Here is a 13,802-nt window from a genome sequence, read left to right on the forward strand (position 1 = left end):
ATTGTCAGTAGTAAAGTCCCAAGAGTTTATTGTTATGTGTCCCAGGTTGGACAATGAAATTCTTGCTTGCTGCAGCACAACGGAATATTGTAAGCATAAATACAGAACAGTTCAGTGTGTCTATATAGCACAGACCACACATATACACATAAATAAACAGATAAAGTGCAATGGGCTCTATGTTGTTCAGAGTCTCTATGTTGGTGAGTTTAATAGCCTGATGGCTGTGGGGAAGCAGCTGTTCCTGAACCTAGTTGTACCAGATTTCAAGCTCCTGTACCTTCTACCCGATGGTAGCAGAGAGATGAATGTGTGGCCAGGATGGTGTGGGTCCTTGATGATGTTGGCAGCCTTTTTGAGGCAGCGACTGCGATAGATCCCTTCGATGGTGGGGAGGTCAGAGCCGATGATGGATTGGGCAGTGGTCTCAACTTTCTGCATTGTTGTCCGCTCCTGGACATTCAAGTTGCCGAACCAAGCACGATGCAACCGGTCAGCATGCTCTCTACTGTGCACCTGTAGAAGTTCGAGAGAGTCCTCCTTGACATTACGACTCTCCGTAATCTTCTCAGGAAGTAGAGGCGCTGATGTGCTTTCTTTATAATTGCATCAGTGTGCTGGGACCAGGAAATATCTTTGGAAATGTGCACGCACAGGAATTTGAAATTCTTGATCCTTTCCAACATCGACCCGTTAATATAAACAGGACTGTGGGTCCCCATCCTACCCCTTCCAAAGTCCACAATCAGTTCCTTGGTTTTGCTGGTGTTGAGGGCCAGGTTATTGTGCTGGCACCATTTGGTCCGTCGGTCGATCTCACTTCTATACTCTGACTTGTCCCCATCAGTGATTCGTCTCACAACAGTGGTGTCGTCAGTGAACTTGATGATGGAGTTCGCACTGTGGTTTGCTACGCAGTCATGAGTATAGAGTGAGTACAGCAGGGGGCTGAGCACGCAGCCTTGAGGTGCTCCCGTGCTGATTGTTATCGAGGATGACACATTTCCACCAATACGAACAGACTGTGGTCTGTGGATGAGGAAGTCGAGGATCCAATTGCAGAGAGATGCGCAGAGACCCAGATCTGAGAGCTTGGTAACCAGCTTGGAGGGGATGATTGTGTTAAATGCTGAGCTGTAATCAATGAATAACAGCCTGACATCTGAGTTTTTGTTGTCCAAGTGGTCCAGAGCGGAGTGGAGAGTCAGTGAGATCGCATCCACAGTTAATCTGTTGTGGCGGTAAGTGAACTGCAGTGGATCGGAGATCTTGTCGAGGTAGGAGTTGATTTGCGCCATGATCAACCTCTCAAACCACTTCATCACCACAGGCGTTAGTGCCACTGGTCGATAGTCATTGAGGCACGTCACCTTGCTCTTCTTGGGCACCGGTATTATTGATGCCCTTTTAAAGCAGGTGGGAACCTCAGACCTCAGAAGTGAGAGGTTGAAAATGTCCGTGAAAACTCCAGCCATTTGATCTGCACAGGTTTTTAGAACACGCCCGGGTATACCATCAGGTCCAGGCGCTATCCGAGGAGTCACCCCTCTGAAGGATCTTCTGACGTCAGCCTCTGTGACAGTGACTGAAATAAAATCACAGCGAATGGGGGCTCGAGAAGGCACATCAGTGTTCACCCTATCAAAGTGTGCGTAAAACACATTGAGCTCGTCAGGGAGTGATGCTTCGCTGACAATTGAGCTGCCTCCTGGTTTCGCCTTGTAGGAGGTGATGGCATTCAAGCCCTGCCCCAGTTGCCAAATATCTGTCTCATCCTCCAGCTTGGAGCAGAAGTCCCTTTTGGCCTTTTTGATGGCCTTACCAAGGTCGTATCTGGACAATTGAATGACAATTGAATACTCTTGAATTTTGACTACAGAACGCTAAGATTTGACATGAATATTTGAAAATGTGGTTGCTTTTCTTCACAAATACAAAACATACCCAGATTTGTATCTGTGATATGTTTTAATCTATGAACAAGCACTGGCTACTATAAGGGGTGGCACAGTGGCGCAGCTGTAGAGTTGCTGCCTTACAGCGCCAGAGACACAGATTCAAACCCGACTACGGGTGCTGTCTGTACGGAGTTTGTACGTTCTCCCCGTGACCGTTCTCCCCTAGTGTGTGTAGGACAGTGCTAGTGTGCGGGAATCGCTGGTCAGCGCGGGCTCGGAGGCCTGGAGGGCCTGTTTCCGAGCTGTATCTCTAAATAAACTAAACTAAACTACAAATGAAAATAGACACAAAATGCTGGTGGAACTCTGCGGGACAGGCAGAATCTCTGGATGAAAAGGAACGGGTGACGTTTTGGGTTGGAACCCTCATTAAGAAGGGTCTGAACGACCTGAAACGTCACCCATTCCTTCTCTCCAGAGGTGCAGCCTGACCCGCTGCGGAGGTACCCCAACGTTTAAGAAACAGTTAGACAGGTACATAGATAGCCTGACCCGCTGCATTACTCCAGCATTTTGTGTCTATCTTTGGTGTAAACCAGCATCTGCATTGTTCCTTCCTGAACAATAAATAATATATATATTCAAATATATACCATTATATAAATATATGCACACATGAATAAATAAACTGATAATGTGATAAATAACAGATAATGGGTTATTAATGTTCAGAGTTTTGTCCAAGCCAGGTTTAATAGCCTGATGGCTGTGGGGAACTGAGGAACCTTTAGTGAATTTGAGGAACGGCATCACTTATTTATGTCCTGATGTGTACTAATTGCCAACATATGTATATCCACTTATGACTGGTTGCTGTTGCGAGATTGCACGCACCGAAAGATTTGGATTTATGACTCAATAACTTTGGTGGCAAGTAGCGATAATTTATCTAGCAATCAGTCGCCACCAATAAGTTTGCAAGTCGACGCACGGCACTTTTGAAATATAAGTGACAACTTATTTATTAATGTGTAATTGAAAGACAAAAAATATGCAGATGCAGAAAATCTGGCATAAAAACAGAAAACGACTGGCTGGTTATTGCAAGACGGGGAAAACCCACGCAGTCACGGGGAGAAGGTACAAACTACGTACAGACTGTACCCGTGGTCAGCATTGAACCCGGGTCTCTGGCGCTGTAAGGCGGCAACTCTAACGCTGTGCCAGCGTGCCCCCCCCCCACCATGATTATAGATGTTGTATTCCAGTTCATAGCAGTACCCCTCTCATTCTGTGACTATAGTAATTCCAAGTGCTTCCAACACTAGAGGGCATTGAACTAAGGTGAGATGGGGAAGTTGGATGGAGATGTGCGGGGGCAAGATTTTTACACTGAGAGTGGTGGGGACCTGGAACGCATGGCCAGGGGTGGTGGTGGATGCAGATACAATAGTGACGTTTAAGAAGCTCTCGTATAGACACATGGAAGTGCATGGAATAGAGGGAGATGGATCACGTGCAGGCAGATGAGATCAGTTTAACTTGGTATCATGTTCGGCACTGACATTGTGGGCCGAAGGCCTGTTCCTGTTCTGTACTGTTCTGTGTAATTCCATCCAGGACAGAATAGTGGCTCATACATCAGTGAGTGTGTATTGAATAAAGCATGATGTGTGGAAACTTTGGAAACTTCGGAAGCAGCCTGAGGTGTCTATAATGGAAGTCAGCCTCATTGGGGTGGATTTTCTTCCTGCTTGGCGGAAATCAAGCAAGCAAGCTGTTAACATCTCACGCAAAGTAGTGGCGGGCGTATGGAACGAGCTGCCAGGGGAGGTACCCCAACGTTTAAGAAAGAATTAGACAGGTACATGGATAGGACAGGTTTGGGGGTATAAGGCCCAAACATGGGCAGGTGGGACTAGTGTAGCTGGGACATGTTGGCTGGTGTGGACAAGTTGGGCCAAAGGGCCTGTTTCCACGCTTTGATTCTATGACTCTAATATCCTATTTTCAATTGTTTTCTCAGCTGTTTCACTATTTTATCATACTTTTATTGCCAATGACTTTGGCAACCCCTCATGATGGGGGTTGGAGCATTATGACTTTGTGCCTGACTGCGCATTAGTGACACAGTATTTCTCACCTCATCAAAGCAGGTCGATACTGCAGTTTCTAGCTCACTAAAGCATTCTAACAAAACCCTTTTGCCTAAATGAAATAATTTGTAAAAGATCTGCACTTTATTACATTAAACAAAGCTGCTAATTAAAATATTTGTCCAAAGAGGCTTTTATATGAAATCTTATGGAAAATATACCACCTTTCGTTACCTTGGGCATCACGGGGTTGTGTGCATCTGATTAATTACTTGTCAAATGTACCACTGCAGTAGGATGGGATCCAATTTCAGCACTGCAGCATAATTTACCACCAAATAATCTGCTTTTGATTGTTCCAGTCAATACACATTAGATTATGTTGCTCTGGATACATTAGATTAAAGATAGACACAAAGTGCTGGAGTAACTCAGCGGGTCAGGCAGCATCTCTGGAGAACAAGGATGATGGGTGACGTTTCGGGTTGGGACCCTTCTTAAGTAGGGTCTGAAGAATGGGCCTGACCAGAAAAGTTACCCATCTTTTTTTTTTTCTCCAGAGATGCTGCCTGACCCACTGAGTTACTCCAGCACTTGATGTTTATCTTGGGCATAAACCAGCATCTGCTACTATTTGTTTCTACGTGTGATGTCGGGCCGGACACGTTAGATGATGTTGGTCAGGACATGTTAGATCATGCTGGTGTGGTGTGGACATGTTATATTACCTTGGTCAGGCCACCTTTGACCAGGAACTGGTGAATTCACCCAATGGTTTGGCTCCCCTCTCTCGGAGTTGAAAAGGTTGAACTCAATTGAGATGCATCATATTTCTCACCATTCCACTGACATGCCATGTCCAAGGCTCTGAAGCCGAGTTTGAAATCGTAACTGTAACTGATCTAGTACCAGGCAGAAATGCCCAACTCTGCCTTAAAATGACTGGCAAACTGATGAATAACTGGATGAATGAACTCGTTTGACACGCATTTCGCCGCTCTCAGCACCAACCCCAATCTAAATAACAGCCTTGTTTTGGTTTATTTAATGTTCATAGCCAACGTTACTAAATGTTAAAGATATTGGATGCTGAGAACCAGAGGAAATAGGTTTAAGGTGAGGGGGAGAAAGATTTAATAGGAATCTGAGGGGTAACTTTGTCAAACAGTGGGTGGTGGGTGTATGGAACGAGCTGCCGGAGGAGGGAGTTGATGGAGGCGTGGGTTCGTATCCCACTTCTGACACCATGTAAAGAGGAGTCGTAACACACTGTGTCTTTACTACTGTTTATTCATGATACACATCCGTTGCTGCCCTAGCTGTTCGTGGTCTGTCACCGGAACTAGAGAGAGGGATCAATGGGTGGGGCGGTTGTAATTATACTTGTGATGTGGGGAGTGGTTAGTAGTGGTGAGGTCACTATGTTAAAGGTACATGCACATGTCATCTACAGGTAGGTACTATTACAATGTTTAAGAAACAATTAGACAGGTACATAGATAGGAAAGGGTTTAGAGGGATATAGGCAAAATGTAGGCTGGTCGGACTAGTTTGGCTGGGACATGTTGTTTGGTGTGGTCAAGTTGGGCCGAAGGGCCAGTTTCCAGGCTATGTCACTATGTTAGTAATCAATTGAGAGACAGTTAATTTAAAATTACTTTGATTCCCTATGAAATCCAAGTATGAGTGTATGGAAAATATCTTAAATCCTTCCTGCTAGATCCGTAATGCTAAACATGTACCATTGAAGACCTTTTGCTGAGAGCTTGAAGGCCTCTTTTTAGCTGTTTAATTTTTCATTTCTGCTTCTCCTCCTCATCCACAGTCCTTCAAGATGATCAATGGCAGGTACATTTGGATTGATCTGTCTCTGCTTTCTTTAATTAAAGAGTGGTGTTACAGGCAAAGCTCACAGTCGATCAGTCCTCTGGCAGTGGAAAACCTAATGGCCTTGAAGTTCCCAATTAATACATGTGGCAGATTGTCTTAATGCTGTACTAACCCTGTGTGACTTTGGTGCATCAAATTGCAGTTTGAGGTTTGTGCATGTACTCGGCGGGGCACTAAACTGTTTTTTTTTTTAGCAAGGTAAACTGTAATATTCTGGATTCAACAATAACGTGGGCGGCATGGTGGTGTAACTGGTAGAGCTGCTGCCTCACAGCGACTGAGTCCCGTGTTCAATCCTGACCTCGGGTTCTGTCTGCACAGAGTTTGCACATTCTTCCCTGTGTGGGTTTCCTCTGGGTGCTCCTGTTTCCTCCCAGATCCTAAAAGATGTCGGGTTTGCAGGATAATTGGCCTCTGTAAATCGCCCCTAGTGTGTAGGGAGTGGATGAGAAAGTGGGATAACATCGAACTAGTATGAGGCGTGGACTTGGTGGGCTGAAGGGCCTCTTTCCAAGCTGTATCTCTAAAACTAAAAGTTCAGTTTAGTTTGGAAATACAATGTGGAAACAGGCCCTTCGGCCCACTGGGTCGATGCCGACCAGCGATCCCCGTACCATAGCACCGTCCCAACCAGGGACAATTTACAATCTTTACCAAAGCCAATTAACCTACAAAGCTGTATGTTTTTGGAATATGGGAGGAAACCGGAGCAACCGGAGAAAGCCCACGCAGGTCACGAGGAGAACGTAAAACTCCGTGTAGACAGCACCCGTAGTCAGGATTGAACCAAGGTCTCCGGCGCTGTGGGGCAGCAACTCGACCGCCATCCTAACCAATAAGTTGATGTATTGTTTCAACTGAAACAATAAGTTTAGAAAACAAATTGTTTTCTCATTTGCTCCCACAATGGAGCCCTGTGCATTGGTCTTGCCCTTAAGCTCCTGTGAGAGTCAATGCCAGAGTCACACTGTGCCGATGCATAGTTTTCTCCAATGCATCCATATTTGGATTTAAACAGCAGTAAAACCTCCTACTTCATTTGGCACAAGTGCCACCTGCTATCAAAGCGGATGTAGTGCCAGGCTCCTGTTGTTTGTGGGACCCACGCAACTCACGATGCTGCGGGTGGTGAAAGAAAGAAAGAAAGAGAGAGAGAGAGAGAGAGAAAGGCACGAGGAAACGAACCCAAGGCTATTTCTCCGGCTGTTATCTCAACATCTTAATGTAGAAAGATAGACAAAATGCTGGAGTAACTCAGTGGGTCTGGCAGAATCGTTGGAGAAAAGGAATAGGTGACGTTTCGGGGCCGTTTGAAGTTGGGCACTATTGGCAGATAATGCATATTTATGCAACACCTTCAAACGTCAACCTTTTCAGCCTAAAGAGCCCACGTTTCTCTGGAATATCCACACCACTCATGATTTGGGGGCAGTCAATAAGACACTTGTCCTCTGAATAATATTTGCTGCATCACACACAACATGAGGCAGCATCAAAACACGTGTAGAAGTCAAAGCTCGCTTGCAATGCTAATGCCAAAGCTCAACTTCCACCCCAGCTCCGATTGCCAGCTGAAGATAGACACAAAAGTGGCGGGGTAACTCTACCCGTGAGGCAGCATCTCTGGCGAAAAAGAACAAAGAGTTCCAACGCGCAATGTCACCCGTTCCTTCTCTCCAGAGTTGCTGCCTCACCCGCTGAGTTGCTCCAGCATTTGTGTCTACCTTCGGTTTTTTCAGCATCTGCAGTTACTGAATTGATACCGTAGTTTTGGATACAGCTCAGGAAATTACTGAACATTATTCCACTTTCCATCAGTCTCTGTCCCACCCACATCCTAGTTCTCCGACTAGTTCTCTTGTTATCCTGATTAAATATTACTGATTCTATGCCGCATTGTCACGTTCTCCTCAGCTAACACTGAACCATTCTACATTTCCTTATCATCAGGAGCCGCCACAGTCTGCTTTGACCTGTCGTTTTCACATCGTCCCCTTCCATATCTCTGTGTCTCCCTCTCCGCTGACTCTCAGTCTGAAGGGAGGTCTCAACCTGAAACGTCACCCATTCCTTCTCTCCAGAGATGCTGCCTGTCCCGCTGAGTTACTCCAGCATTTTGTGTCTTATCTTTGGTGTAAACCAGCATCTGCAGTTCCTTCCTACCCATGATTCCACTTACATGATCTGCTCACTTTAATTTGAGAAATAAATCAGTGTTTCTGGCAGGCTGTTATTTTTTTTTAATTGCTATTGCAAAAAAATTAGTTACCGAATTCCTTCCAGTTTGTCTAAATTGTTTAATTTACAAAATAATTCACTCTTGTCAGAACAGTTTTATTTGTGAAATTATGACAGATTCTCAGTTTCATCTGCCACTGATAATTCTAGTCCTTAAATGCCGAGAAAACGGTTTGATAAAACAAAATATCTTTTGGCAAATTGTAGAACCCGCTGGAAATGCTCAGTGGGTTAGGCAGGGAACAGGAAACAGCTCTGAACACCTCCCAGCTCGGTCCGCATTAACCAACCTGATCTCCTGGTGGCTCAGCACTTCAACTCCCCCTCCCATTCCGAATCCGACCTTTCTGTCCTGGGCCTGGGCCTCCTCCATGGCCAGAGTGAGCACCACCGGAAATTGGAGGAGCAGCACCTCATATTCCGCTTGGGCAGTCTGCACCCTAGCGGCATAAACATTGACTTCTCCAATTTCTGCTAGCCCTTGCACTCTCCTCCTCTTCTCAGCTCTCCCTCACCCTCGGGCTCCTCCTCTTCCTTTTTCTTTTCTTCTCTGCCCCCCCACCCTACATCAGTCTGAAGAAGGGTTTGGGCCCGAAACGTTGCCTATTTCCTTCGCTCCATAGATGCTGCTGCACCCGCTGAGTTTCTCCAGCACCTTTGTCTACCAACAGGAGCAGGAGCAGGAGCAGGCAACAAAGGGCGGCACAGTGGCGCAGAGGTATAGTTGCTGCCCTACAGTGCCAGAGACTCTGGGTTCGATACTGAATACGGGTGCTGCCTGAACAGGGTTTGTATGCCCCTTGCGTAGGCTTGCCCCGAGTGCTCCTGTTTTCTCCCACAGATGAGCAGGTTTGCAGGTTTGTAGGTTAATTGGCCCTCTGTAAATTGTCCCTAGTGTTTAGGATGTGAAACAGGATAACTGGTGACCATTGGTTAGCGTGGACTTGGTGGGCCGAAGGGCCTGTTTCCACGCTGTATCTCTAAACTCAACTCAACTCAACTCAACTCAACATAGTAAACAGTTCAGTTCAATGACCTTTCACCAGTTCTGCATTGTCAGTGGGATGGAATAGCCAAACAAATACTGAAACATTATAAGGTAGACAAAGATGCTGGAGAAACCCAGTGGGTAATGCAGCATCTATGGAGCGAAGGAATAGGTGACATTTCGGGTCGAGATTATGTAATTATAAGTTCCTTTAAGATTCTGATAGACACTTACTGCTAATAATCTACTAACTGCGATTAACCAAAGTGAATGACGTGTAACTGTTGAATGATCATCTATTTGCAGCGTGATATCTGCTTTTGAGGCAGCAATTTCTCTGGACCTGAAGCCAAAATGGTGTTCCTCCTTTGAAGACGTTGCAATCAAATCTTCAAGATGTGGATTTGAGTCCTTGAAAAACCTGCCTGGTACTACTATTAATGTTTATTGGCTACATATAATGTCATTACTGCAGAGAAACTTTTCTCGTTAGGTGCAAGTTTCATGGATGGTTTGAGGATGTTGGGGCAGTGAGAAAATTAACACGATTGGGGATGTTATTAAAGGGATAAGCAGTGACTTTCTGCGCTGCTGGAAGCATTATTATTTTGCTGCTATCTAGAAAGCAGTAAAATGAATAGACAAAAATCAATGCATTAGTTAAACTATAAGGTAATGCCCTATAAGGTATGCCCTAGTGTAGGTTTAGGTTTAATATTCTCACAAGAGGGCCGCACGGTGGCGCAGCGGTAGAGTTGCGGCCTTACAGCGCCAGAGACCCGGGTTCGATCCCGACTACGGGTGCTGCCTGTACAGAGTTTGTACCTCTCCCCGTTACCGCATAGGTTTTCTCCAAGATCTTCGGTTTCCTCCCACATTCCAAAGGCACACGGGTGTGTGGGTTAATTGGCTTGGTGTAAGTGTAAAAATGTCACTAGTGTGTGTAGGGTTGTGTTAGTGTGCGGGGATCGCTGGTCGGTGTGGACTCAGTGGGCCGAAGGGCCTGTTTCCACGCTGTGTCTCCAAGCTAACCTAAACTAAACATGTAGTGAAAAGATTTATTTTGGATGCTATCCAAACAAATCAGATATAGAATCATAGAAATGTGCAGTATAATGTGGATAAATGTGAGGTTATCCATTTTGGTGGCAAAAACGGGAAAGCAGACTATTATCTAAATGGTGGCCGATTGGGAAAGGGGGAGATGCAGCGAGACCTGGGTGTCATGGTACACCAGTCATTGAAGGTAGGCATGCAGGTGCAGCAGGCAGTAAAGAAAGTGAATGGTATGTTAGCTTTCTTTGCAAAAGGATTTGAGTATAGGAGCAGGGAGGTTCTACTGCAGTTGTACAGGGTCTTGGTGAGACCACACCTGGAGTATTGCGTATAGTTTTGGTCTCCAAATCTGAGGAAGGACATTATTGCCATAGAGGGAGTGCAGAGACTGTTCACCAGACTGATTCCTGGGATGTCAGGACTGTCTTATGAAGAAAGACTGGATAGACTTGGTTTATACTCTCTAGAATTTAGGAGATTGAGAGGGGATCTTATAGAAACTTACAAATTCTTAAGGGGTTGGACAGGCTAGATGCAGGAAGATTGCTCCCGACGTTGGGGAAGTTCAGGACAAGGGGTCACAGCTTAAGGATAAGGGGGAAATCCTTTAAAACCGAGATGAGAAGAACTTTTTTTCACACAGAGAGTGGTGAATCTCTGGAACTCTCTGCCACAGAGGGTAGTTGAGGCCAGTTCATTGGCTATATTTAAGAGGGAGTTAGATGTGGCCCTTGTAGCTAAGGGGATCAGGGGGTATGGAGAGAAGGCAGGTACGGGATACTGAGTTGGATGATCAGCCATGATCATATTGAATGGCGGTGCAGGCTCGAAGGGCCGAATGGCCTACTCCTGCACCTAATTTCTATGTTTCTATGTTTCTATGAAACATAGAAAATAGGCGCAGGAGGAGGCCATTCGGCCCTTCGAGCCAGCACCGTCATTCATTGTGATCATGGCTGATCGTTCCCTATCAATAACCCGTGCCTGCCTTCTCCTCATATCCCTTGACTCCACTAGCCCCTAGAGTATCTAACTCTCTCTTAAATCCATCCAGTGATTTGGCCTCCACTGCCCTCTGTGGCAGGGAATTCCATAAATTCACAACTCTCTGGGTGAAAACCTTTTTTCTCACCTCTGTATTAAATATCCTCCTCTTTATTCTAAGAATAAACTGTATACTGTACATAATATCTGGATACTTTCAAGAGAGAGCTAGATATGGCTCTTGAAGATAGCGGAGTCAGGGGATATGAGGAGAAGGCAGGAATGGGGTGCTGATTGGGGATGATCGGCCATGATCATATTGAATGGCGGTGCTGGCTCAAAGGGCCGAATGGCCTACTCCTGCACCTATTGTCTATAAAGTGTAGGAAGGAACTGCAGATGCTGGTTTATACCGATGGCAGAGACAAAATGCAACAGTGCATGAAGATGACAGCGTTTGGTAGGGGGGTGGGGGGGAAGTGGGTAAGAGTGGGTCATTGGACTTGATATTTCCCAGCTGCTGACTTGCCAATGACTCATTTCAGCACTTTCAGCACTCATTGAGCGCCTGAGGAAATTCTCCCGATTTTGCCGTCATTTTCAGCTCCCCCAGAGCCATTCTTCCTCCTCATTAATATCACAGCTTTGGCCTCAATGGTATAATACAGTAATCTTGCCAATTAACCACAAAATATTGCTTCAAGCTATTTGTAATCCAGCCAAAATTCAGTTCAGAACATGGGAGTTCTCACGTCCTTTGGGAGTCTTTTAAGGATGAGAGGGGATCTTATTGAAACATATAAGACTATTAAGGGTTTTGGACTCGCTCGTGGCAGGAAATATGTTCCCGATGTTGGGGGAGTCCAGAACCGGGGGCCACAGTTTGAGAATAAGGGGTAAGCCATTTAGAATGGAGAAAAGGAAAAACTTTTTCACACAGAGGGTTGTAAATCTGTCGAATTCTCTGCCTCAGAAGACAGCGGAGGTCAATTCTCTGGATGCTTTCAAGAGAGAGTTAGAGCTCTTAATGATTGCGGATACAGGGGATATGGGAAGAAGGCAGGAACGGGGTACTGATTGGGGATGATCAGCCATGATCACAGTGAATGGCGGTGCTGGCTCGAAGGGCCGAATGGCCTACTCCTGCACCTGTTGCTTATTGTCTATTAACTACGTTCCTTGAGCTTTTCCGAATCCACAACGACCAGCAAACCCCGTACATTAACATTGCCCTGCACACACTAGGGACAATTATACATTTACACCAAACCAATGAATCTACAAACTTGTACGTCTTTGGAGTGTGGGAGGAAACCAAAGGTATCGGAGAAAACCCACGCAGGTCACGGGGAGAGCGTACAAACTCCGCACAGACAGCACCCGTAGTCAGGATTGAACCTGGATCTGTGGCGCTGTAAGGCAGCGCCGTGCCGCCCTCATTGGCTTTAAGGTGAAAGGGACAAAGTTTAAAGGAGATGTGTGGGGAAAGTTTTTTACACGGAGGGTGGTGGTTGCTCGGACGTGCTGTCTGGAGTGATATTAGAAACATACAGCACGGAAATAGGCCCTTCGGCCCATGCTGTCCAAGCTGCCCTATCTATGCTAGTCCCATTGGCCCACGCTTGGCCCGTATTCTTCCAAACCTTTTCTCTCCTTGTACTTGTCTAAATGTGTTTTAAATGTTGTTATAGTACCTGCCACAACTGGTTCCTCTGGCATCTTGTTCCATATACTCACCACCCGCCCAGTGAAAACATTGACCTCGGATTCTTCTTCAATCTTTCCCTCTCACCTTAAACCTATATCCTCAGGTTATTAATTCCCCTACACTGGGTAAAATGACTGTGTGTATTCACTTTATCAATTCCCCTCATGATTTTATACACCTCCATAAGATCACTCCTTAATCTCCTGCACCCCGTGGAATAAAGTCCCAGCCTGCCAAAACTCTCCTTATAGCGCAGGCACTCAAATCCTGGCAACGTCCTTGTAAATCTTCACTGCACTCTTTGAAGCTTAATGGCATCCTTCCAGTAGCAGGGTGACCAAATCTGAGCTCTGTACTCCAAATGCAGCCTCACCAACATCTTGTACAACTGCAACGTTAAGGGCCTGTCCCACCAGCATGCGATTGCATGTGTCTAGCGCGACCAAACGTGGTCACTTGAGGCGTACGGCAGCGCAGGGCCGGTCCCACTTCGAAGCGCGGGGATGTATAGAGTTGTGCGGGGCTGGTCCTGACATCGTGCGGGGCCCCGAAAATCCCGCACTGTCTGAAAATTGTGCGCGGCAATGGCCTGTCGGTCCGCAGGCGCATTGAGGGCGTACGCTGTGTCTTGATGGCGTACGCAGCGTCTTGATGGCGTACGCTGTGTCTTGACGGCGTCCGCCTAGCGCGTGCTGTTGCGTGATGACGTCACCGCCCGACGCCATGCAACGTCCAAATACAGTCGGCCCGCCTCCTGCCCAGCTGATTGGTGAGTATGATGTAAATTACGTCATGCGCGAACTTACCACGAACTTAGTGCGAACTCCGCTTCCGTTTGGTCGCGTCAAACGCATGTAATCACATGCTGGTGAGACAGGCCCTTTACATCCCGACTTCTATACTCAATATCCTGGTTGCGCCAATATGCCAAAAGCCTTCTTTAC

At 46.2% G+C, this 13,802-nt stretch overlaps 1 protein-coding gene across 4 annotated transcripts in view; it reads left to right on the top strand.

Annotated features, from left to right (window-relative positions):
• Positions 1-13,802, top strand: part of LOC129694923 (cardiomyopathy-associated protein 5-like) — a 77,925-nt gene that overhangs the window by 33,793 nt on the left and 30,330 nt on the right. For 2 of the 4 annotated variants that reach the window (XM_055631682.1, XM_055631680.1), the window contains 2 exons: positions 5,820-5,842; positions 9,417-9,538. The exons of the other annotated variants lie outside the window; for them this stretch is intronic. In XM_055631682.1, coding sequence (XP_055487657.1) covers positions 5,820-5,842; positions 9,417-9,538 — 145 coding nt within the window. The remainder of the gene's footprint in view (positions 1-5,819; positions 5,843-9,416; positions 9,539-13,802) is intronic. 4 annotated transcript variants of the gene reach the window in all.

This window comes from Leucoraja erinacea, chromosome 3 (genome assembly GCF_028641065.1).
Source record: "Leucoraja erinacea ecotype New England chromosome 3, Leri_hhj_1, whole genome shotgun sequence".
NCBI lineage: Eukaryota > Metazoa > Chordata > Chondrichthyes > Rajiformes > Rajidae > Leucoraja > Leucoraja erinaceus.